Source organism: Hesperophylax consimilis, chromosome 1, assembly GCF_061612785.1.
Source record: "Hesperophylax consimilis isolate HC1 chromosome 1, BYU_Hcon_1.0, whole genome shotgun sequence".
NCBI classification, from domain to species: Eukaryota; Metazoa; Arthropoda; class Insecta; order Trichoptera; family Limnephilidae; genus Hesperophylax; species Hesperophylax consimilis.
In genome coordinates this window covers 13,488,909-13,516,718 of record NC_142836.1, presented here as the reverse complement: position 1 = coordinate 13,516,718, position 27,810 = coordinate 13,488,909, and the positions used below count along the sequence as shown (strand labels likewise).

General features: G+C 33.9%; 1 protein-coding gene across 8 annotated transcripts in view; it reads right to left on the bottom strand.

Annotated features, from left to right (window-relative positions):
• Positions 1-27,810, bottom strand: part of LOC149426300 (dual 3',5'-cyclic-AMP and -GMP phosphodiesterase 11-like) — a 488,751-nt gene that overhangs the window by 249,651 nt on the left and 211,290 nt on the right. For 2 of the 8 annotated variants that reach the window (XM_089649499.1, XM_089649653.1), the window contains exon 1: positions 18,499-19,613. The exons of 3 other annotated variants lie outside the window; for them this stretch is intronic. In XM_089649499.1, coding sequence (XP_089505625.1) covers positions 18,499-18,607 — 109 coding nt within the window. In that variant the 5' untranslated portion in view covers positions 18,608-19,613. Of the gene's footprint in view, positions 1-18,498; positions 19,614-27,810 lie in introns of those variants that run through there. 3 more of the 8 variants (XM_089649733.1, XM_089649780.1, XM_089649838.1) reach the window with 3 other exon arrangements.

Here is a 27,810-nt window from a genome sequence, read left to right as displayed (position 1 = left end):
ACAGCGCACAAGAGCGCGGCTACACGCTGCAAGAGCGTCGCTGGTGATAGTGACTGCAGGGATGTGATGCCCAAAAAAATTAATTCCCCAGAATTAGAGGTGAAATTTCCCTAGAATTCCCTAGATTCCGGGGGTACACCTTGGCGAAATAAGCCCGCAAATAATAATATAACACACGCGTCGGGGGGGGGGGGGTAGTCATTGAAATAAAGGTCTTTGAATATGGTACTTCTTTTATTTTCAAATATCACATTTAAGTCGTTAGTTATCTTACATGGAAATTTTTTATTTTGCTGTTGGCAATTTTTAATTGTTATTTCTCAATGGCAACACCGGCTAACCAATCTGACAGCTGACAGATCTCGTGTGTCAAACCAATTTATGATTGTATGCATAATTTATTACATTTATTTATTAATAAGAAGTATTTCTCTTCAATTTTGGTATGTGGCACTATATGTCATGAGATCTATGATGTTGCTAAAATTATTTCAATCATACAAGGTATAGAGGAGAGGTTATAAGATTAAATAATTATTTACAATTGGATACTAAGAAGAGGTAATTATTTACAATTCCGACACACTAAATAGCTAATTATTTTAAATGCATTACTTGCCTACTTTAGTTATTATTTATTACAGTTTAAATTGAAACGAAATACTGCTTTTGTTAACTATACCAGCGTGGCGGAATAGGCAATAATTTGGAAAAAACATAGTAAATTGTTAAGGTCAAATACTAGCAATATATAACCTAGCGATGCCTTCATCTGAAATTGTATACGTTTTACCGGGAAGTAGAAGATTACAATTCCAATAAAATATGCGCTCGTATCTAATTTCACAATAGTTTGACAGTAAATGAGTAGTTTTAATTTTTTCACTAAGTTAATCCTATCTTCTTTCCAAATGTGAATCCAATAGAGCTTTGAATTGGTTTGTATTAGTTGCATCGATGACATATTGTGGGAGTTTGTTCCAAGCATCCACCACCCTATTTGCATATGGTTACATAATTTGTATATAATTGTAATGTATATAACATATGGTTATATAATTTGTATAACGCTGTTTTTCTGAAATACCATCTACAAATGTATGTCTGTTTTGCAGATTAAGGCATCGATAGGCTATATTCATTGTAATTGGCTTCTGTGATTATGGCTTCTGGTTATCCGCCGAAGATTTTAATTTAGATTTTAGCAAGGAACAAGAAGATTTGGATTGACAGTGTTATTAAAAGTAATAATTTTTGGATGATTTGTATAGCGCCGTTTCAGTGAAATATAACCTCAAGGGCGCTTTAAATTATTGGTACAGATTGAAGTTTGGCACTTGGAATGAATGATACAGAAGTGAAATGACGAGGACATAAAGCGGGCAAAAATCTGTACTGTTACATGCCGAACAAAACCCAGAAGTTTAGTTAATCATAAATACTATTATCCAATTTGTCAACCAATGTTTTCCCTATTTTGAAATCTAAGCAGGAATTTGTTGAGGAAATTAATGTTTTGGAATGCAATATTCCGGATAATGTTTTGGTTGACAAACGGTTTCTGATTTTCGTTTTATTTAGATTAATTATTGAAAATAATCTCTCTACTGTTGCACTTGAGTGCGGCAAACACAGGATTGTTAAAATAAATTTTGAAAGTCTAGGAAATTTGAGGGTATCATCGCCCAATTTGGTTTGAGTAATTCTCAACCAAAATTGTAGTATCGAATCGTCAGGCGATGGGTCAAAATCAAAACATTGCAACTCTCTCCACTCTCTGTCAAGGTCATTTAAATCTCTCTCTCCTACCAGATTTGGAAATAACATTGCCATAGGAGCGATCGACCTGCAATGTTGTGCCTTGACATTAACCGGATCTATTTCTTTTAAATGTTTTAAGATTTGAACTGTTTTGTCTTTAAAATTAAATCTTTTTAAAATTTGGCTAACGCCTTCAATGTAAAATTCTAAACATCGCTTTCTTAAATTATCTAGACTTTCAGAATCAACTTCAATTAGCCCGTTTGCTATTTTTCCAGTTAGCACACCACCCAAGTACACATGTTCTAATGTAAGAAAATATCGCGGATTGTTATGTTCAACATCTACTAGCTGGGTCCGGTTTAAATAATTCGGTTGTATATAACAACCTAAAAGAGTTTTTAGAGTTGATTCTACGCGGCTATATAGGAGATGGATTTTAATTTTTTCGGACTGCATCTCTAAATTGAGATCATTAAAAAAAGGTAATGCAAATTCTAAAAAATACAAATACATTTTGACTATGGGATCTCTCAGTTTGTCTAAGATAGAAGCGGCTGCTGGAATTTTTTCCTGAAGATGAGCATGGGTAAAGTATAAAACGAGTGCTTCGTATTGCTCTAGCAGCCTTTTCACCACTGCGATCAGGGATAACCACCTGGTTTGAGATGGGTGAAGAAGTTTGTGTGGTTTGAGCGACAAAAAATCCTGAAACTCGACTAACTCAGACTGTCGCTTATAACTGTTTTTTAAATAGGAATATACGTCCCTTGCTAAATCTTCCACGCCTGATGGAATCTTTTCACATGCATTGCTAGCACACAAGTGAAAAGAGTGACACACACATTTCATAACAAAAAGACCTGGTATATCATTTTTTAAAAGAGCAGAAAGCGAATGCCTCGAACCCATCATCACATTGGCACCATCTGCAGCAAAGCCCACCATATTAGCAGCATATGGGATATTATTTTTACAAAAAAAATCTTTAATTTCATTATACATACTATCAGCAGTTGCAGAAGGCACAGGAACTAAGTTCAAAAATACATCTACTATTTGGTTTATACTATTATCAAAAACTCTACTTATTAAGGCTAAATGTTTAATGCTGCTAATATCAGTGGACTCGTCGACAATTAATGAAAATTTATTGTCCCTTAACAACTTACAAACATTTTCAAACCCAACACTCCCCGTGACGTTGTTGACGATTGCTGTGCATTTCTTTCTGCCACAAGTCACCTTTTTGGCAATTTCAGAGTCCGGATAGAGAGCTTGGCCTAACTTGCTCAGATGGTCCATGGCTTTAAATGGAATGTTGTGTTCTACAGCAAAGGCGGCCAACCTGAAATTATAAATAAATAATTAACAATATAGTAGATACAATAAATTTAGAAATATGTAATAAGAATTGGGAAGATTTATTTCATAATAATATACTATAGATTAAACCTTATCATATTGTAAAATAAATTATAAGTACATTTTAAAATCAGTAGTGTAAAGATGTACCATACCTTATCTCAGCTTCTTTTATTTTTGCGGCTTCTGTCGTCAGTTGTTGCACCCTAGGCATTGATAACAGCGTGTGTTGGGAAGCGGCAGCTCTAATATTAGTAATATGTTTTGTTCCCTGGGCATGTTTTTGGATTTCAGATTTGCCACATACAAAATCTTTACTACAGGCATGGCAAAAAAAAATGTTGGCCCCTTCTTACTTCTTTTCAGCCAGCCTTTGAAATTTTCCTCACATTCCCATTTTTCTTGGTATTTTTGGGCATATATTTTTTTAGGCTTCTTGGCTGAAGGAGCTTCTTCTGCATCCGAAAGGTTCCTCCTCGTGCCGGACGTTGAAGGAATATCCATCGTGGCCTGTAATAAATATTATATTATATTCAGGATGCACTTTACCAAACACATAATAGTATAAGTTGTGTTAAACACCGAATACATCAGTAAGTAGCTTAAGGAACTTGGTAGCTGAACATTGAACTTATAACTTATTCCTAATGCTATTACACTAATCCTGTAGTTTGCTGATTGTGTAACACTAATCCTGTTATATGTTTATTAATTGGAAAGATATACATCGATACTTAGTAATAATATGTAGGCTTATAATATTGTACTTTTCCAAATAAAACACTTTTTTCTTAGTAAAATAATAATATCAAAGTATGTATGTCACTTACCACTGAATTAGAAATGAAATTCCGAATAAAAATCACTTTTCAATATAAAAATCAAGCGCGATCACCTAATCACCTTTCAAAGCAACAGAAACTTCGAGAAAATTCCTTGTAATAAATAAACATGGATAAAAACGTAACCTGAAACCAATTTTTTTTTTAAAGGATTCCCCATTCATCCTTTTAGATACATTTTGAGTTGTCAGTGTTAAAAACATTTCTTGTAAGTAAATCTACAATATTGATTCATGGAATGGGAATTTCTTTAAAAAAAATTTTGCGACTAGCAATACCAGTAGTATTGTCATATGTAAAAAAAAAATTTTGCCCGAGTTCTAAATTTCCCTAGATTTTGTGCTGATTTCCCTTTTCCCTAAAGAATATTTTTCTCCCCTAGATCTAGGGAAATTTCCCTAGACATCACATCGCTGAGTGACTGGCTGCAGGCACCGCCGACAGCCGCGTGTTGTGCTGTTGCAAGACGACACGCTGGTTTCGTCGACCGCAGTGGAGGCGCCGAGTGGTCAGGGTCACACGCGGCCTGACCTACAAAGCGCGCACAACAACCGCGCATGCTCCTCGGCTCCCGAAACAACATTGCCAGAACAATTAACCACTTTTTTTCATACATGAGTATTTCTCAAAATAAATGTACGTAACGAAAATGTAGTTACGAAATAGTGTTACGAAATAGTCATAAGACGTAACTAAATAGTAAACATAAGGCTTGTTTACACAATGGCAAATTTTATTTTACTTTTTTTATTATTTATTAAATTTAATTTGTTGTCGTCTTTTTTAAATGTAAGTAATTATCCTTTACTTTTTTATTTATTGTACATACTACAAACATACATAAACTCACGACCCAAATACTTGTATTTTGTTATACCCGTTGTAAGGGGCTTAAAAAAAACAAGGGAGTACAAATATTTTTTTTTTAATCAAATTATCAGCTCCCAAATTTAAGTACCTAACACGATATTCAACAAATCTTAAGAAGTTAAAGAACAGGCACTGTTTAAACTATTAAAAATTTAATAACATACAATTATTTAGTTTGAATCACTATCCATTAGCGTTTTATAAATTTCTTCCTCATCTTTATAATAATTGAAATCTTTCCAAGACACATTTGGTTTCACAGTCAGTTTTTCAGTCTTTGGTTTATCACTCCGCTTTGGCGCATGAATATAGTCATTTAGTGATAGAGATTTAGAGATAAGGCCCTTACGAACCACTTTCTTTTTTGTATGGATATTTTCCAGTTTTTCGTTTTTAAGAATAGTCACTCCACATGGTTTATCTTTGATTTTGTGAGAATCTTCAATTTCATTTTCATTATTCATATTTTCAATATCAGTGTTATTTTCTATGGCATTATTATTTCCTATTATAACATCTCCGATGTTGTCATCAAAATTATTGAAATTAAATTCTGCTTCATTAAATGTTATTGCATCCGACAAATATTTATCAACTGTAATTATAACTTCGTCAATTACTAAATCGTCGAAAAAAATTATTGGCATTGAATTTAAATCAGTGGTTAACCCTTCTATCATATGACTTTTTATTTCTTTACTTTGTTTTTCTGTGTCATCTGTTTGTATTATATCAATGGGATATTTTTGTTCTTCTATAACTTGTTGGTGTTTTACTGTTGTTTTTCCTTTTCCTTTTCCTTTATTTTTTATTTTTTCTTCATCGTGTTGTGTAGAATATGTTTCGTCTTCAGTTATTAATCCTTCTTCTTTGAGGCATTTTATTTCAGTATCATAGAAAGTACGGTTTGCAGATATAAGTTTTGATGAAGATGACATTGTTGCTTTTTCTTTTTCTGTGGGTTTTCGTTTCTTGCCTTTTTCCTTATTTGATGAGTCCTAAAAATTAAAAAAATAATCATTGAAGTGTATTTTATTAATAATCCCATTGATACTATTCGAAATTTCAGAATTCTAAGGGGTATTATTAGATTTTTACCTGCGTTTCCTTGTCTTTGATCCTAAAATGCGTTTTCTCTTTAATATCTAATCTCAAATCAACTTTCACTCCTATGTTTTTAAAACTCTCTCCGTCATCTGTTATCTTTAAATGACCTTCATTCTCAAATTCCATATCTATTAGATTTGAATCACTACGTAAAATTAAACTGATATCACTTTCGGTCGTAGTAGAACTATTTGTTCTTTTGAATCTTTTAGCTGGTGGGTATTGTTTTTTCAAGGCTTGACGTATGTAACTACATTGTGCTTTTGGTTCTGATAGGGTGTTGGATAGAAGTTCGTGTTCTTTTGTGTAGTAACAATTGCAACAGATATTTTTATTGCAATCAAAGCAGCTCAGCAATTTATATTTAATTGACGTGTTGCCATCCGTTGAAATTTGATGCAGCTTCATTGTACCTTTTATAGGAACAATGTTTTCAGGTATCATTTTGGTCATCTTTTGAATGTCGTTTTCATTTATATAAAACATTTTTACTTTGCTATTAACCATTAAATAGTCATATGCTTCTTTTGCGTTGGTTATATCATTGCCGTGTGAAATATGATTGTCAAGTTGTCGTTTCAATGCTCCACCAACCCCATCAGCTGGGCCTTTTCCATGAGAGGCTTCAAAGAAATTCCAAGTTGCATATTTAAATCCGTAATCTTTTATATTTTTTTGGAACAAAAAGAAATTATGTTTTTGGCGGTACTGAGTTGCAGGACTATCAGAAAAGATATGAATCTTTTTAATGTTAAAGTATTTGCATAGTTTCATTATTGGATCCAAATGAGCCCAGATTGCTCCAGGACCATGTTCATTATTTGGGGATATGGAGCATATGGATTTGGGATTCACATTTTTTCTGTAAAGTACGCAAGTGTGCAATGTGACCTGATTCCTGGATCCTCCGAAGTGTACAGCCTGAATTTCTTCCGACTGCTTGCATGAAAAGTTTTCTGAAAAATCACAAATCAATGCAGCTTCGTCTTCATCAAGGTTTTCAATACACTTTTTCCATGCTAGGTACTGATGCAAAACATTGAAGTAATGAGTTTTAAATTTTTGTACATCATCTTGAAATTCTTTAACTAATGTAATCACAGTTCCTTTCACTACTTGTTTTGAATACTTCTTTGTCTGCTTTTCTTCAGATTTCTTTATTCCAATTTTAGTATAGATATGTATTCCCATTTTCCATTGAAGCCACTGCACGGGACTATCTTCATTTATGGTCAAATCAATATCTGGTTTCTTATCTTTGCATTCAGAACACTCGGAGTACATGCATTTGAAACATTTGCTGCAAGTGACATTTTTCATAAGTTCATCAATGTCAGATGTTTGAAGCAAACCTAGCTTCTTCAACGATTTTGCTTTGAAAGATAAATTGCAATGCTTTATGCAAGCACAAGTATTCCTATCTTGAAGTCTTGGTTTCACAACGGAGAACGGTCGGAACCGATAAAAAGTTTGTATAGATGCTTTACCACCTTCTGTCCTGTATTTTCTGTAGAGCTTGTATATTGGTTCAATTAAATATCGCTTTTGTACTTTTTCTTTGTTTCTCGTTATGCACTCGTTTTTTCCCGCGCTAGATCTACTTACATCTTCTCTTTCAAAGAAATCTTTGATTTCTTTCTGGTATTTCTTTTTAATTTGGTTACTTGATTTCGTCATTCTAATTCTTCCTTTCAGCCCAAGAACATTAGAAATAGCTGTTTTTAATTTGTGTTTATTTACTATTTGGTTTGTAGCTACTTTTTTTAGTACTTTCTTTTCTCTGGGATCTGCTTTATTGAACTCTGTCTTTAAAGAATCTGTAATTGTATTTAGCAAAATTAGCTTTCTTTTCACCTTATCTTTTTCTGGCGTGGACACATTTGGTAAAGTTTCTTCTAAAAAACTATTTGATTTCGTTAATGGTGTATCGTCACACCGTGGAGTTTCAGTAGTTTCAATGGAAATAGCATCATTATTAGTTTTAGTTTGTTTATGCAATAATATTTTCAGAATGTTCACTTGCCTTTTCATCCGATTACAGCACTGTCTTAAATTCTTATTTCGACTTTTTAATCGAGTATTTTCTTCAGTCAGCTTTTGTAGTCTTTCCTTTAGGATTTTTTTATCATTTTTTCTATCTTCAAATGTATTATTGTCTTGTGTCATAGGATTAGCCATTTTCTTTCTTTCAGCTCTTTTATCATTGGCTTGTCTCCACTTTGCTCGTAGCTCTTCTTTTTCTTCTTCTGTAAGAATTTCTTTTTTCTTTTTGATATTTTCTTTAACTTTTGTTAAATGCTTAATTCGGATTTCCTCATATTTATTTGGCTTTTCCTTTTTCAGTCTTTCTCTGTAAGCTTTTTGCCTTTCGGCATTCGTTTTTGGGGGCATTCCTAAAAAAAAGTTATGCTGTAGTTATGGTTTTATCAGAGTAAATAAAAATAAATTTATATTTAAATAAGCTTTTATAAAAAACTTAAGGCACTTATAAATATTGTATAGAGCGCCTGTAGAACGGATAGTGTGTATGAGTGCCTAAAGCTTATTTAAAATAAAACCAGTATTGGACGGCTCAGCTTGATCTTCAAGTACTTGTCATTATGTATAATGCCATATAATCGCGATGATAAAACATACAAGTCCGACGAAACCTGCTCTGCCATTGACCATCAGGAATTTCCAGCGCATCCTATGTATTACAACCTACCTACTTTCCAGCGCCATCAACAGATCTGCTCTATGGTATAATAAATTTTATTTTTTTCCTATTATATCTAAATACATATGTATATTTGTGCATTGTGCATAATATATTACATTATTACCAAACTTAGATAAGACTTTCATAAAAATGCTAGACACACTAACAATATACTTACGTTTTCTTAATCACGTTGTAACTGTGTACACTCAGCTTTACATTGAACTTTTTCGTTACGTTACGAAATTCATAACAAACGTTACGAAATTGTAATAAGAATTTATGTTATAAAAAGTCAATGGTTTGATAAAATTTAAAAGTGTTAATATGTAAGCTTAGCAATGTTCGTTCCGCACATATTACAAAAAGATGAGTAGAAAAAGACTTACCGTTTTGTGAAAAAAGGCTATAATATTTCCTGTTACGAAATAGTGGTCCCACTAAAGAAACACGTTGTTACTGATTTTAACAATTAATGTTATGGCGGAGAAGTCAGACCAACAACTAATCAGAAAGAGGCTAGTGTTGCCCATGTTAAATTTTACAAATGGGTTCAAAAATTACGGTGGAAGTACTAATAAAACGTAACTAAAGAGTAGTTACTAAAAAGTAAATGACTATGTCTCATTTTGTTTTTTGTGCATAAATTATTAATTTATTATGAAACCCCATAGAAAATTACTTTGTACAGAAACTACATTTAATTAAGACCCTAAAACTTACAAAAAATCACAAATTATAACGTTATTATCGCATTTTATGAAGTATAAACAAATGAGGTGGGTAGGGTGGCAATTTTATTTTGTATGGAAGGTAAAAATCGATATTTTTTAAAAAATTAAAATATTTGCGAATTAATACGATTGTAATGTTTATTCTTCGATATGTTAAAGTGTAATATTTATTCTACAAAATGGTGCATATTTTTTTTGTATGATTAATTAAAAACATGTGTAATTTTTGAACTGTTTCTAGGCACACTTTATTTTTCCAAAATGTACACTTTTTTTGAGAAATACTCACATACTACATATATGGTCGTGTCGCTGAGAACTCGGTTGTAGGCAATCTTCCTGCTACATGCGTCGTAATAAATTCATCGACATAATGTAATCTATGCAGTAGTTTGTATAAAACAGACTAATAGATAATGTAGTACGAAATATCCATAAATGTATAACGTATAAACTATTTTTTCGATTTGAGTCGAGTGTGAAGTTTTTGAACTATTCATAATTTTAATTTAAAATAAAGACGCCGAATTTTATGTCTACCTAAAACAAATCTATTTATATAAAGAAGAGTATCTGTGGTGAATGGTGAAATTATGCACACTTGACCTCCAAAACATGAGAATGGTCACTGTCTGGATTAGATCTCGAAAAACTCTGTTTAAAACCCGGGCAGCGATGGGGACTATAACAAAGCAAGTGTGTTATCAAAAAATCTATTATAAAAATCATAATAATACTGAAATGACGTATATAAATTTGTAAAGAAACTTGCTTACACAAAATGTAAGAATCCAAATGTTTAGCGGGAGGTGTTTTTACACAGCGAAGATGTGAAAAAGTAGATACTTCCGCATTTATGTACGTTAATTCAGAGAAAATTGCTTTAGCACTCATTATGGTTTCTTTGTACTTGGTATTATGATCGATATATTAAAAACAATCCAAAACAAATCACAAAAACAAACAATAGGTGGCGGTTGCTCTAAATCAGTAAATAATATTATGTAAAAACAAATGGAAGGAAAAAAATATATAAGTAAGTTTTGAGTCAAGTAACTACTTACCTACCTACCACGTAACAAAGAAAACAAGAATAACAATACAAGAATAATAATAAGTTGATAAGATATTTTTTAAATGCTCAATCAAACTAATAGTAGAATTGGACGTCCTCTCGTAAGTACCCGTAGGTAATTGCTAAATTTGTTTAAGGATATGTCAACAATTATTGCTGCTCCAATTGTCAGGTTATTACATCAGCGAATAAATCAAATGTATCTGATAAATGTATGTCAAAGTTGGAATGTTTTCGTTCGTGTTGCATCATGGAATACTTTGTGAATCAAACTGAACGGATCTTTTATTGAACAACCTTGAGCTAGCATTACCATTCACAAGGGTAGGAGGTAGGAGGCAGGAGCTAGACGCTAGGAGTTGGGTACACTAGGCCAATGCGTAATTACATGTCCTGCAACGGCTAACTCTTTATCTAATCTGATTTGTTTTGCAATGTTAATAACTACCCATATTACTTTTAATTTATTTTACAACGGGTTTGGACTAATTTAAAGGCATTTTGCATAGTATTAAAAAAACCCGGTAAAAAAGGTTTATTTTGCTATAATACTTGTTATTAATATTTGTATACAAAGAAAAAATATATATTTAGTGTGACTGAGGATTTAACTTTCTTCCCCAGGAAAGGATCTTAACTGCTGTGAAAATTTTTGGTTCGACTGAGGGTTGAACCTTTCTCACCAGGAACTGACTAAAACGAGTGTACCGCCAAATCCTGATTGGTTTGTACCGAGATCTATTTCGTATAATTACAGAATTAAATTTAAATTACGTCATCCAATTTCAGAGAAATGCGTATGTGTGTGTGTATAAGTGTCCCAAAAAGGTGATGCATCGACACCGAGTATATCTGCCAAGTTTCAGCTTGAGCGGATGTGGGAAAGTGGGTTAATTTCCACTTCCAAAATTCCACTACACTCTTCGTTCATTTATTCATTCAAGAAAACAAAATTGAAATTCAAATAGATGAATTTAAAAATAATATAATTATTTTGCTTCCATATTCAAAAACTTGAAACAAGAATCTTTCGCACTCTAGATTCGATGTTCATACATAAACCTACATGAAACAAAAATGATGAAGCAATAAATATGAAAAAAACGAGAAACTTTACAATAATGTCCATATTTATATAAAGCATGACATTCATTATGTGTAATTGTATTATATGTATCTTTTTTTGATACATGTATTTATTAAGGATAGTGGGCAATTTAATATATATGATATACACACACAAACAAGAAACAACTCATGTACGTGCCTTCATCAAAGCAATCTTCACCATACAGGCTGCATCAGCCCGGAAGAACCACGAAAAATACCTATGTAAATATTAAAGAAATAAAGAACAATAAAATAATTTAATTTTGTAACTAATGTTTAAAGAATCTTTTGCAAGAATTCTAAAGAAGATGAGAAAACCGATTAAACGACATGTAAACATGATTTTTTTAGGTGAAATAATAAAAAAATCTTCAACAGCCGTTAATTAATAATAATTATTTCGCTCTGACGCACGATCTCTAACGCGTTTCTTTTTAAATCTGGTTTGGAACAAAATAAAAACGGAAAAAAACTGCAAATATTTAACTTACCTTGAACTTGATATAAGATAGCATTTACATACATAATTATATGCTACTAGGAAATAATCTGTAGAAAATGTTTTATGGAATACACAAACACATGAGAGGCAGGTAAACAGGTAGACATGCAGGTAAATTCTTAATATTAATATTAGGTATGTGCAAATCAATACATAATATTGAAATAAACAGATAATACATTAAATTATTTAGTTAGGTAGGTAGTATGTTATAATACCAAGTATCGCGAGGTCATAATATAATATCCAGTTTGTATTCGTGAAAATATATATATCCACTGCGTTTGAAAGTTGAAAAAATAAAATTGTTGGAATTAAAGCAAGGATATTATTTAAATTAAATTGATGGTTTCCCAGAAATCATGATGATCTTGTTTCTTGGGAGTTGCTTTTGAAAGTAGGTACGGGTATTGAGTGTGATCAATTATTGTAAAAAACTGGAAATTTGTAAATTATTAAAGGGAATCGAACAACTACCTTTCATACGATTGGGTTTAGTAAAACAACTAGAGTTTAACAAATAATTATAAGCAATAATTAGTCGCCTGAAATACAAATTGAAAATATCTCCCGAGTAAAAATAAATCCAACAGGAATTGAACCCGTGCCTTCTGATGTCCGGTCAGGTGCTCTGAAACCACTGAGCTATGTCGGCTTATTTCCAACCCGCCAAATGATTCAATATGCACTAGTACCTCAATCAACAATTACTGCGTATTATATATTTTCCACGTGTAAACAACCAAATTTATTTTTGTAGGAAAGGCTTTGTTAGTGCTAAATGTCTCACTAGATGGTGAAATATTTTTGACTTGTCAAATATTATTATTTTTTAATGATAAACTAATGTTTATAAGACAACGTTTTATGCATAGCATAAAGGATAACAAATAATTATTAGTTGATACTTAAGTTTCACAAATATTTTAATGTTCAAACTTTTGCGTCAATATCGATATTGATAAATCTATTAAATTGTGCGGGCAGAGGTTTGTTTGTTAAGTAAAATGGCTACCCATCGATTAAGTTCAAATTATCAATGTGCAAAATCGTGGCTACAGAAGGCGTTAGGTTAATTTAGGTAAAATAGCCAGCGGTTTAGTTAACTTTCATATTATGTATTTTCAATGTACAAACCCATGACTTTAGGTGTTGTGTTTTGTAAAATAACATTCGGTTTAGTGAAGTGTTTTTATAACCTAGCAAGGAAGCAAAAAAACACACAAAAGAAACAAGACATGCCAAATATCTGAGATATTATTAATATTGTAAAACTACACATAGGTCCTATATTAATTTTAATTCGAATCATAGATCTAATCGACACATAGTAAAAAAAAATCATTGTAATGTTTTATCCAGTAGAATCTAACATATATTTTACTAAAATGGACAGTATTTTCAAAATGTATGTATTTATCATAATATTAATTACCAACTAAAAATTTAATTTGCCTATATTCACAGAGAAATATGAGTATTTCTGATTTATTAAAATTCTCTTAAAATTATTCATAATCCGGTTAAAAACGGAACTGCAGGCCGATTCTTGTTAAGCTTCTAGTATCTATATTCCTAATATTTTGAAACACGTGTTCATGCACCTGCACCTTTCCTTGATAATATATAATGACGAAATGCGAACAAATTATGATTTTTATGAACACATGTACCGAAATATCGATAATACATTCCACTTTTACTGAAAGTTTTGTTATTAAATAATAATCGGAGCGCGGAGTTTTTTTTCGGTTCCGGACACTTTTCGCATGGCCGCCGAACTGGACAATTCGGCGCCCATGTAACTGGTCACTACAGTTGGATCATGGATAGTAGTACAAAATGCAAATATGCACATGATCAAGTGAAGATCCTTTTGGATTTATGTTTCATTAAAGTATCCGTCCAACCGATGTAGTTGTGACGGATGGTTGTGAAAGTCCAGGACGGAACAATAGTTTTAAAGTCACAAATCCGGCACGGATAAAACGAGTCAATCGAGATACATCCCTCATACTAGTGCATTTAACATTCACCGCCCGTGGTGCCTGGAATATCTCCCGAGATTTCCGATTTAGCTTCATGTTTTCAGTGAATACTCAGTACTCTAATCTGCGTCCAACTGGGGGGGACGCCACAGAATCCTACCCACCTCAGCAAAACTAAAGCCAGGACTCTGCTGAAGGATGAGTCACCATCTTCGAGGACCACCGAACTGAAGACATTGCTGACACCGCGCCGTCTGCTGAAGGATGAGTCACCTCTAAGGGCCACCGGACTGGAGACATTGCTGACACCGCGCCGTCTTGATGAGCATCAGATGTAGTTTTAATAAGGTAGTTCGATTTAGGGGGTCCTCAAGTATGTAAATTGCTAAATGTATTATGTGCAATTTATAATACATTCTGCAATATACCCAATTGTTAACTTTTCAATTGTATTATTTCGTTGAAACCTATCTACCTGAAGATTGCTATCAAAATAGTGCACCGACCTTGAAGGTAATCTGTCTCATCTCTATCAAGACTAGGCACACATTCCATGGAGGAGTGTTTGGCGCCCTTATCAAAGCCTAAACACAAGATATGTTCTAATATTTTCAATGACCTAATCTGCATATCATTGTATTTACACACAAACTTAACGCCTACTGTGGTTTACACATAGCAATTTGGCGCCCAAATCTACCTATCAGTTTAACAGGAAACCTATCAATTGCCTGCAGTCCCGTTTTAACCGGAGATACTTAATAAATTATCAATATTTTAATCAGTAAGTTTTCTCCGTGTTGTGGTGTTTGGCGTGTTTGGGATGTTTGGGATGTTTGGGGTGTTTGATGTTTATAATTCAATTTGGTGGGAACGATTATTGTTCAGAATGGAAAATTCCATGACACTTGAAACTATTTACTATAATTATCTAACGGAGTACGGAGATACGTCCAATTGGTGAACTGTGTATGTTTCACACGACCCAATCGTAGTCCATGACCTATGACATCGATTTTATCAATAAGTGCTTCTTATTCAAGCAATACATTATCACAGGCCGGGAATTACTTTTTATTGTGGAGTTGTAAGCAAAAATCTAACTCTGTAAAGGTCAGTCGAACGAAAGGGAAACTGGTAGGTGTTATTTAATATGTGATGTTTTGGTGGTCGATGGCCTGGCGGGCGAAAACTGGTTTGGTAACGAAATAGACCTTGAAAGTTTTACTGCGACAGCCGGTACCGCCTCACATAGTACAATAACTCTAAAGTACAATATCTGACTGTGTCCCGCCAAACCTCTTGAAAGGTTAGTTCTGGCGTCATGAAATTTGCATCAGTTTTTTTGTTATTGTTTTGGGGTGTTATGCCGTGTTGCGCTAACTCCTTCTTTAGCCAACGTTTCGGACAACGTTACAGTGTCCATCATCAGGGCAGATGTGTGGTCTTTTTATTTGGATGTGTACTGGCACAATCGATTCTTCTTTACACCTCTTGAGAAAAGCAAGGCTGCTTAATAGATGGTTCCTTCTCTTCCTCAGATTCTCCAATCGTCGTACCATTGTGTGAACTTCCTCCCCATAGAGGTTCGTCAAATATGATTTAAGTTTTTCACGGCCAAAGTATTTTTGTTATTTGTTTTTGGGGTGTTATGTCGTGTTGCGCTATCTCCTTCTTTAGCCAACGTTTCGGACAAAGTTACAGTGTCCATCATCAGGGCAGATGTGATACTTTTGGCCGAGAAAATCTTAAACCATATTTGCATGAGTTTTGTTTTTATTTCAACTCTATCTTTTACAGTCTACTAAACTATTTTCAGAATGCGATATCGTTTCAATCGCTAGGCTACGGAGCTTTAAAATGTCCTGCTTGTTTATATTTTTCAATTTTTCAATAAACAAAAGATTTAAAAAAAACGGGCGTTGAAAGACAGACGATACCGGATAGCAAAGCAGTAGTGTGTACATACATATTTTAAGGCGTGTTCGGACACCCTAGACAGTTTAGAATTGAAATATGAAGTAAGGACGTAAAAGATAACTTAATTCAAATGTAAAATAAGCACGTACAATGCATACAATATTTATGTCTATTCACAGATACCTGCCCGCGTATAATAAATAAACGTATATTATCGTCAATTCGATAAATCCATGATAAAAACTAGTTCACATTATCAACGTTATGTATGTAGGTAAGTTTATCTTTCAAACGAGTTCTTCATTGTTACTTCAGCGAGCGGAGATACTACAAATAATTTGGATTTTTACTAAGACTAGACACGTGACAGGAAAATACATATTTGTCATACGATTTCTGCATAGGTAGTAATACTAGGCAATTTTATATTATGAACGAGAACATCAGCCAATAATCTGTCATGCCTGAAACATATACACATATTTGATATTTAAATGTTTGCTGATAACAGAATTATTCACATATTGTTGAAAAATTTTTCTGCGAATGAGAAAAAATTAGGTGTATTGTTTTGAAGTTTACAGTACGTATAAAACAAATCTGATGTGACACCTCACAAGAGCCTTCTGTCTGTACATAGTAAATGCAGGGGAACACCTCTGCCATAGGTCACCCCGAGTGGTAGGCTACGTTTGGTGATTTAATAGGGGTGCCCAGGTTCATCGGGTGAGGTGTGTTCAGGATGCACCTGCCCACCAGCTGCGAGGTGTGCCAGATCGGGAGAGGCTGCTTTGGTAGCTCCAACTGGTCTCTCGACTGATCTGATATATGTATATGTCCGTCACTCTTGGACACACTAATCCCTAGATTCCTACCCAATCCTCATACCCTTTACCTTCCTAGAACTTATTCTCGCCGCTATCCTTAAAAAAGACCCTCCACACAGCATCCCAAAAGATGATGTAGTCTTTGAGGGATACTACTTTCTTCAGGGCCTTCTGTGGGGGTTAAAAACTTAGTATATTGATAGTGTTAGATTCAGTTCTCCATTTTTTATAAATGTTAACGTGAAAAAAATCTTGTTAGAATTTCATTTATGATAATAAAACATTCACCATTTTAGAAATAAAAATAAGGCCTATATTGAGATGTACTATATGCTACTTGTTACGTTATAATTAATGAAATTACCTTGAATACCTAAAGCCTAGCAAGATCGATTTCAAAACATGGTTTTTATTCTCTTTGAAAGTGTGTCAAAGGATTACTATAAATACGACCTATTTTTATAATTCGTGCCGCCGATAAAAAAGGCAATCTCGAAGGTTTAACCACGAATAAAAGTTGATAAAAAAGAAAAAAACAAAAAAACTGAATTTACAAACAATTAAAATAAAATATATAGGGTTAAACTATAAACTTTGTTACAGCCTACTGATACATTAGTTTTGGGTTAACTAGGTTCTGAAACAAACTTCATCAAGGCTGTGTAGAATTCAATAATTTGATCGTATTTCATTTGCATAATTTTCTGTGATATAATGCAAACAATAAATCAGCTGTTTATACATATTGGATAGAAAAGATCGGGAAGGTCTTTGATGGCAAGAAATTACGAATAATATATAACTTGAAGAGAAAATAAAAATGACAATGATAAATGTGCAATTAGTGAAGATGTAGATGCAACTATTAACCCTAAAACTTTCCGGAGACAGAATCGAAAATAAAGATAAATTTTTGCATTCTTGTGCAGCGAGCAACCGCCGCTGTAAGGCCAAAGAGAAGGAAAAAACTCAAGGTTAAGGTCTCACTTTTTCATGATGAACTACCAATTACATTATATTCCAATCACCACCGGGTGCTTAGCCAAGCGAAAGTATCCGATATGCATGTATAATTAATGCAAATGTAACATTCTTTATGCATTTTGCATCGCGGTATTTACCGATTTGGACGATTCATAAAAGCGCGTAGGTGCGATGATTGTAGGCTGTTTAATTTGAAGAATAGAAAAGGCTGATAATGACTCGCATTTAACCTTAGCCTCCTTACATACATAATATGATATTATCTATTATCTAACGTTAATGTTCAAAGTATTAAACGTTCATGTATTGTGTTATGATGGCTGAAAGATAATCACCGATGGTTTCTTCACTATTAGGAACTAAGTAAAGACATTGCAAAAGGTTAATAATTAGTCTTACTTATTTATCTAGCAATGTTTTTATAGACTTTAAGGTTCTTGTGAGATTCCAAAAGCTTAGCATTTAACCCACACCACTCAAAGCTGGCAGTACCAATAATGTTAAATAAATGACAAATTGGTCTACGCGAGAATCGAACCCGCATCATATTATAAATGTTACGATTTTGATTATTGAACTTTAGGAGGTTTGCTTGAACTTATACCTAATAATTATGTGTGACAGTGGCGACTGTCACGGAGGTAAAGGACATGGTAAGGAAAATGCCACACTGTGGTAAAACAAAAAGAAAACAATAAATAAAATACGGTACCGAAGCATTGCCTTATTAGCGGGCAACTCATCAAGTAATGCCACGGCGTGGGCCGGAGCTCCTTCTTCTTCTTCCTGGCTAGCGGGGGGGCGGGGGAAGGGGCGAACATCACTCCCTCCAGAGGGGGGCCCGGACCAGCGGGGGCTCGCGATGCATGGGGGACCGCCCCGGCCAACAAGGCAGGCGAGGTGCTTTATCTTCACCCGCACCCTTACTGATCCGCACAACGATACACACTGTTCATTAGTTAACGTTACTTGCAGCGATCTACGAATCGTATGACAACTGAAAACTTTATGAAATATTCGACTGGTTTTCTAAAGAGAATCCAATAAGAGTGTAAAAAGACTGATATGAGAAAATAATAATAAACAATGAAGTTTATTCACGTATAAAAGGTGTTTAGGGCGCTAACAGACTCTAAGCGGAAATGCAAGCGGCCTAATGTGAGGACTAAGAACGTCTGTAGGGAAATATAATTAGCACGGATCGCAGAACGGCTATGGCATTATAAAAACAACACCACTTCGATATCAATGTATGTATTCCGGATTTTACAATACATAAAAGCTGATTTTTACACGAAATTTAGTGTTATTTTACGGTTTAGATTTGTCCTGTTTCAGCGGCACAACGGATGCAGCTGATGAAAAGATTTGGCGCTCTTTCTCTCTATCGTCACTTGTTTTGTTTATTATTGAGTGTTCTGTTTGTGTTGGTCATACGAGCTGAGCTCGGGGCTCTGTTCTCTTGGTCTGTCTAGAGATAACAAAGTGCGCGGACGCGGCACGGCGCCAGTAGCCACTGCCAGCACAGAGCTGAGAGCACACCGCTGCAGACGGAGGCGGCCAGCGGCCAGCGGACACCCAGCAATCAGCATACACCCGACACATACACCAGGCTCACTCGCGGGACCGATCAGACCAGGACCAAACTGCCAGGAAACTCCGGGAAACCAACTGACTGTAAGGGCTGAAACGTTCCGAGTTGCAACTAACCGTGGAACCTCACTTGCGGCAGCTTTCAAAACTTGAAAACTATGGAGCAACTCGTACTCTCGGAGTTTCGGACTGAGGATCTCTCGTGAACCAGCCCGCTCGCGACAGAGACCGCAAACGCACTAAGTTAAATACTTGAGAGTTAGCGAGAACCGCGATACCAACACTCGCGCACGCGTACCGTCGCACATGGACGCGCGCTGCGCCGCAAGATACCGGCCGTTCCGCACAGGCAAGGAACACCCTAGAGTAGAAAGGTAGCTTTTCCAGCTCTTCTGAGAGTTCGAACTGGGCTTTTCTTCTATGCGCTTTAGCTAAATGTTCGGCGAGTTCAGATGGAAAATATTTGACGTCCGGAGGAGGCTTCGTTTGGTTTTCAGCGAGTAAAACGGAGGAACCCAGTCGAGGAGGCATTTTGTTTTCTTTTCAATAACACAGCGGGAGGGACCATGACCTTGCCATTTAGGACCTTGGTATATTATGAAACATTTGTTTATCGGGTAAATAAAACTCTTTCTTTATTAGGTATTACAAATTTTTTGCACAGATAAAAACGGTACATTTGTTCTTCGTTTATATAAAATTATTACAAAAATATTATTTTCATAATTAAATATATTATATTGAAAAACAGGAGTGTAAATTCATAAGTCCGTAATGTTTAGTCAGGTGTGTTGAGAGACTTTTCATGTAGTAGACATTTAAAAAACAGACTCATGAAAATGACTTTCTACAAAGTGGTCCAGTGATAAACTTCATATTCGACTTCTCTGGTTGATACTAACACGAGGTTCACCCACGCGATAAGGCAAGTCTCGGATAAGTGCAAGTCGAGAGAAAAGTTGTTTTAGGCGTGAAAAAAGATCCCGAGTAAAAAGAATCTATGAAAAACGGCACATGACTTCATAAATTACCTTTTGTCAAATGGGTATAATTTAAACTCTAGTCAGTCAATGCTCCACTTAAGATAATGTACTCGGTTAAAATTTCCCAACAGACAATACCTACTTGAAACAAAAAAATTCCATTGATGTTTGCGAAATATCTAAATATTCGCTTAAATAGTAAATTGCTGCGCAGTGCAAGAACACATCAATCAATTTTAAAATTTATTTTGACTGAGATGCACCTTTTGAGAAAAGTGCTGCGCATTTTGAGAAAACTCGTTTGATGCATAAACCTTGTACTCTACGGAAAAAAAACTTGAAATACCCGTGAAAAGGTTAAGTTATCATTTCCGATATCCAGGAAATTAGACTCCCACTCGTCACGCGAAATAAAGTTTGCTTGAGAGTCTAGAATTCATTAAAGCATAATGGCATGCTCCATTAAGAAATATTAACAAAAAAAATCTTGTAGTCAAGATATATGAATATTCGGGAATCCATGATAAAAACGAATTTAAAAAGATAATTTTATAAAATTCTGTGTCAAGTGTTATGACATTTTATGTCGTTTTATGGGTACCTCTATGCATATTAAAATAAAATAAAATCTTAACCCTTTGAAACAAATAAGTCAAATCATCCCTTACGTTCATTGAATTGATTGATTCAATAGTTAATTGACATCTTTGATTAACCGCAAACGTGAGCTCATAATAAAATAAGTTATAACCTGTTATTTTTAAACGAATTCTTGATTGAATAAAATCAATATGCTGTTTTGCTTATTCTTCAAAACACGGTAATTATCACGGGATATTATAATTTTAGGATTTGAGAAGTTGAAAGTATTTTTAAAAAAATTGCTTGAGAATCATTGCGTTTCAAAAGATGATCAGAAATTTATCTTTCGAATATTAGTAAACTTGAAAAATTACGACATCTGTCATACATATAAACAAAGCGAATACACATTTCAAATGTAGAATTATAAACTAATAAAATAATATTGGTACCCACCTTATCGCTTCTTTAAATCAATTTTGAAAAATAAAGCAAATCCCAGTTCTAGAGGTCATTGAACTGGAGTTACACAGAGACCCACCACCGAAAATATTATTTTTAATATTCGCTAAACATTTCACAAATTTAATAATTGAAATCTATTCTTGATTCGGTTTTAATTTTTGTATGCGGTGTGGCGTTTTAATCTACTCCAAAACCGCTGCGTTTAATTGCAGTGCGTGCGTCACTAATACCCGTAATTTTGAATTATGATTGCAGAAAAAAAGATTATTTTACAACTGTCTAAAAATAATTATTCTAAACAAACCTAACAACAAAATATTTATGCCAAACAGAATCAACCGGCACATTGCTGAAACCATAATTGCCGCAGAAGCTTAACCGTCACAAAATATTTATGCCAAACAAACGACCTCATTACCAAAAAACAGTATGCCACAAAAACCTAACAGCCACAAACACATTTTTGCAACAATGATTTCAAAGCATTTTGATTAATTTTGTTACAATAATTGTCTGTCTAACAGGCGCGGTCCGTCCATACATGCTGTGGATGCTCCGCATCCCTTGCATTTTAGAGTAAAAAGATTTAGACTTCTAGCCGTAAACAGCAATACTGCAATTTAAATATTTTAATATTTCTACAGCGACCTTAATGTGATTTTTTAACAAAAACGGAAAGTGGAAGCGATCTGTAAGCCGTATCCAAAATGCTAGAACGGACGTTCTTTCCGCGCATGCGCACTGAGATCCGCAAGCCAATATCTTCTGCAACTTTATACGATATTAATGACAGCATCCAACGTACAAAAACTGTATTTAATGCTCATATGTATAATGCACAGAATCGTATACTTTATTACCTATCTATTGGATTGTATGCGCGCGCTGCTTTGACAGTTTGCTTTGAGCTTAAATACTGAAGTCGAATTCTTATTGAATATTATTAAGCTGCGATTTCATTTTAATCATAATTTAAATAAATAGAAATGAATACCCAAAATAAGATGGATAGTTCGCCAACGTGTTCTAAATGTTAATAGTGAATTGTGTGGTTGTATAATTGAATCATTAATGCGAGTGTCTCGGCCTTTTGCGGAAAAAACACTTATTCTGGATACTGGAAATACTCAGTGGATTTATGGAGATAATTTTAGACGGTACCTAATTGTATCTTGTTTGTGGGCTCACGTCTAGATGTGCATATTTGATACCTATCAAGTACTATAAAAACATTTAATGTCCAGCATCCTCTCTACAAAAAGTCACCGACCGCCACTGCTGTCTACCCAAAATTATCAAAAATGCTAAATCACTTCATTACTCTAAATCGATCACTATTACAAAATAATTATTCAAATATAACACAATCATTTTTGTCAAGGATTCAGATGATTTTTTAAACGTCTTTTTTAGTGTTATATCAAATTATAATCTCAATTATAATTGGATATAAAACGAGATTTAATTAGAAATAAGACTATAAGAAAAGTGTGGTGGAAATAATTACTAAAATGATATTAAAAACAATACTTAAAAAGTAACCTAAAATATTTTAAACAAATAAATAAACACGATAAACTTTTACTTGTTTAGAGGTGCAAAACACATCTACAGTATTCGTCTAACCCTTCTTGAACTCTTTTTCTAGTTTTAGTTTATTTCAGTTGTGAGAACATATATTCTAAGACAGCTGTTTTGGTGTCGCGCTCTCCATAGAATTATGGCGGATGAGCTTCTGTAGCGTGCAGAAATAACAGCCAAAATAATGATGTCACAAAAAAATGTCTAGTGTAAGATATTTATTAATATTTGAGCGATGAACTTTTGTGGCATCATGCATTTCGATTTATAGAAAAGTTGGTGTTTGACATCTTTTGGCGCTCGACGCCTCAAACATGGTCCAATATACATGCAATCATAAGTATGTGTTAAAAAACATAAAACTAAAAGAAAAAATATGTTATGTACTCGTAGGTAAGTAATTAATAACTAGCAAATAGGCCTGAAATTAGTTGCCTTTTGAAACACCAAATATATTAATAAGTTCAGAGTGTTTGTTTGCAATAGTGGAGTGAGTAGTCAGTATTGATGTTATTACATTGAAAAGTATCTGCTTCGAGTTTGCCAGGCACCTATAATTACTGTAAATTAATCCAATAATTAAGTATGCCTAACCGGGTAATCCATAGATCCATATCTCAATGACAATACTTTTTCGATTAACCTATTATTCCTTCATCAGCATGCTACATTTCATGTGTTATAGTGTAATAATTCTATCATACTAGGTATTAAGAGTACAAGTCAAGAAAATTACATTTCAATTTTTTTTTATTCAATATCAGGTGGTATCAAAAAAATAAAATCGCAAATATATATTTAATTTCAAAATAGGGAAAAGTTATAATAATAAAATCGAAATTTTATTTTTTTAGATTGGTATTAGAAGTAATAATTAATTTATATCTTTTGTCAATAACTTTCTAACAAAGCCATTCATTCAAAAATTTTATTTATTTAATTTTATTTAAGCACCCAATAAAAATAATTACGGTTTATAAATTTGAAATTGCTCTCCGGAAATGTTGCTATTTTTGACTTGATCCTCTTTATATAATTATAAAGAGGATCAAGTCAAAAATAGCAACATTTCCGGAGAGCAATTTGCACGAGAGAATTATTTTGTTCTTGATACTACAGTTTTTATTAAAGAAGAACGATACACAAATTAGAATAGGCAATATTATCGTTATTACTTCTCGGAGTGGTTGGCACTAGGGAAATAAAAAAAAATGGCGCTTTAATTCGGGAGATTCCGAGTGATGGATGCAGTGATCGAGTCTGTATTGGCAGGACTTAATTAGTGTGGGCGGGGGAGGGGATTTGATTTGATGTCATGGTAAGAGCTTTCAGTGAAGCTCTTCGATTTTCTCACTTGGAAATTGTTTCACCCACTTCCCCCCCCCCCCCCCCTTCAACACTTTTTCCTTAGCTTTTAAATTTCGGGCTTATTTTGAATTGAATTATTCAGAAGATGCCGTTGTGTTTCATCAATGTTTCAAATCTTAGAATGTTTTCTGCTTTTAACAAACACAGTGCCAAATTGTTGTTTTAAAATTATAATAATATGCGTAGGATCTCTACCGTGCGTAGATGGATTCACTGATATTAACGTATATTACTGGGCTAAGTCGAGTATCGTAGAATACAAAGTTTATTATTGGAAACAATATGTTTTCTAAGAACAAAATAACTTTGTCTCGGAAATAATTTATTCTATGGAATGCCTACATCAGGTATGTTCATAAATGTCTTACAGAGCTTCGGATTATTTATGAATAAAATATGATTTCTGACAATTTGTGAATAACATGCATAATAGCTAGCGCACAAGAGCCCCCCCATACTGGAACACACATTCATGGATGTTGATGTTCTTATTATTTCCCTCATTTAATCCAGGAGAAAATACAAATTTTCCTATGGCCCTTTCCTTAATCCGCAACAATTAATTCACAACTTTTCCTAACCGGGTGGCTAGTTCTGATGATATGCAGTACAGGCAAGGAAGCTCTTGTGTCATTTAGATTATCGCATTCCCAAACTGGGAAATGTTACAAGAATGTAGAAAGTAACGATGGAATAAAGACGTAGAAAAGGAAGATTTAGAAAACCCTGGTAAATAAACATAGCTATTGCATAATCATTTCAATAAACGTTTCGATTCTAACATAATTTAGTCTCTCATAATGGCAAAGTTGGGAGTGTCGCCAACTCTGGAACAAGGTGAAAAATAATACATTAAAATGAAAAATGCAACCTATTACGTAAAAATAATAATTAAACAAAAACCTTTAATTCCAGAGAAGAAAAAAACCTTAGTATTAAATACTAATTCTTTTATATGTTTATAAATAAATAAAACCTACATAATGCAAACATTTCCCCATTTAATTGCAATGCCACGCCAAACAATGGATGGATCCCGGCACAGCCTTGAGCTGAACTCTGAGCACTGAGCACTGAACACTAATCAATCATTCCATTAATGTTTGGAGTCCTCTTGAATGTGAAGATTAATCTCAATGTTACTTTCATCCATTCGTCTGCTGTGACAAAGGAACGCTTGGAACCTTTTCAGTTAGGTACAGCTGAAGAAAGATAATTTCCTGAAACACAGCCTGGGAAGATGTTTCAATTGGTTCTGATTGTACAGTGTGACCAATAATTTCCTGAAACACAGCGTGGGAAGATGTTTCAGTTGGTTCTGATTGTACAGTGTGACCAACAATTTCCTGAAACACAGCGTGGGAAGATGTTTCAGTCGGTTCTGATTGTACAGTGTGACCAATAATTTCCTGAAACACAGCGTGGGAAGATGTTTCAGTTGGTTCTGACTGTACAGTGTGACAAATAATTTCCTGAAATACAGCGTGGGAAGATGTTTCAGTTGGTTCTGATTGTACAGTGTGACCAAAAATTTCCTGAAACACAGCGTGGGAAGATGTTTCAGTCGGTTCTGATTGTACAGTGTGACAAATAATTTCCTGAAACACAGCGTGGGAAGATGTTTCAGTTGGTTCTGACTGTACAGTGTGACAAATAATTTCCTGAAACACAGCGTGGGAAGATGTTTCAGTCGGTTCTGATTGTACAGTGTGACCAATAATTTCCTGAAACACAGCGTGGGAAGATGTTTCAGTTGGTTCTGACTGTACAGTGTGACAAATAATTTCCTGAAATACAGCGTGGGAAGATGTTTCAGTTGGTTCTGATTGTACAAAGTGACCAATATTTTACTTTACAACGATCTATTATGAATTTGAAGAACGAAAAAGAATGCGAGAGATTTATAAAGGGTCGCTCATACGGTTTGTAAACATAGAGCGGATGAATGGAGCTTTGGAGATAAAAAGATGCACAAAATAACGGAAGAAATTGGGAACACCCCAGGAAGAAATAAAACGATCAAATACTCGAGTCGGGTAATTTAAAGAGCTTTAATGACAGAACAGTACGCTTAAGACGATGAAAATAAAATACGAAAATGCACTGTAACGTAGAATTAAGTTGATTTGGTATTTCTACATAAAATTCTAAATAATGCATTTGATAGCCCAGATTTGCTTCCATTGATTTTAGCTTTCGGATTCCACAACGTAATATTAGAATTCGGAAATTATTTCAATACAGAAATTCTGGGACTAACTACCATATGTATTCCTCTCTGCCCAGAATACTAATGGAAGGAAATAATAATACCGAGTCAGTGGACATTTTAAATTTATCACTAAACTAAGTTAAGTATAATAACTATGTATAATTTATTTATAACAAAATAATACAAGATTTTAAATAATAACAGTATGCAAAACAAATATTTTTTTCCTTATTATTCTACTACTCCAAAAGGTTAACTCCAGGAGCTCGTGTTTATAGGAGGAGTGAGTATATACGCCCATGAGGTGATAAAACGGCGCTATACAAGTAATCCAATCATTATTATTATTACACCAAAATAAATTAGCGCTTAAATAACGATGTGTAAACAATATTCAAAGTCTTATAAAATAATTACAAAAGTAATTCAACAAATTAACTAAGTTTACCGCCAAAATAAGTAAACCACAATGGTGAATGAAATAATATTATATGAAGGAAAGAAATATACAAAATGTTTGACTACCCTTTACTGACTGTACCATGACCTTTTGGTATATCTGAAATACATTAACCGCCAAACGTAAAGCACAATGGTGAACGAAATAATATTATATGAATGCAAGGAAGATACCAAATGTTTGGCTACCCTGAGCCGGCTGTATCATGACCATTTGGCATATGACCGTTTTCGTTGGGTCAAGGGATGTTATTTATTTATTTTACGGGAAAAACTACAAGATAATAACTGTTTATTGTCATGAAAGTAAATTTACAGAAATTAATGATACCTATTAGGTATAGAGAAGACATATTAGGTCAGTAGGACAAACGTTGAATGGGAAAAAATATTATAAGGCAACAGCAATACGTAAATTCAAAATAATGACTTTCGCAAGGGCAGAAAACACAAAAACGCTTAATTAAGTAAGCTATAGGGAGAGAATCATGTCGTCACCTACAACGACATTTCATGTTTTATATCAATGTATTATACTAATTATAGAACTTTTAGATTTTTTTTAAATACCGAATAGTAACCGAAGACACAATCTGTCAAAACGTTGATTTTTGCGGCCGGCCGAAAGCATGACATCACGGGACATGCGCGGCGGCACTCCAGCACTGTCATTTGAATGATGAATTGTTTTTTATGCGTGTGACTTCACGGGACACTATTGCATACATTATACAAATGTTTTTTTTAAAGCTCATAACTTCGTTTTTTTTGGAAATATTGA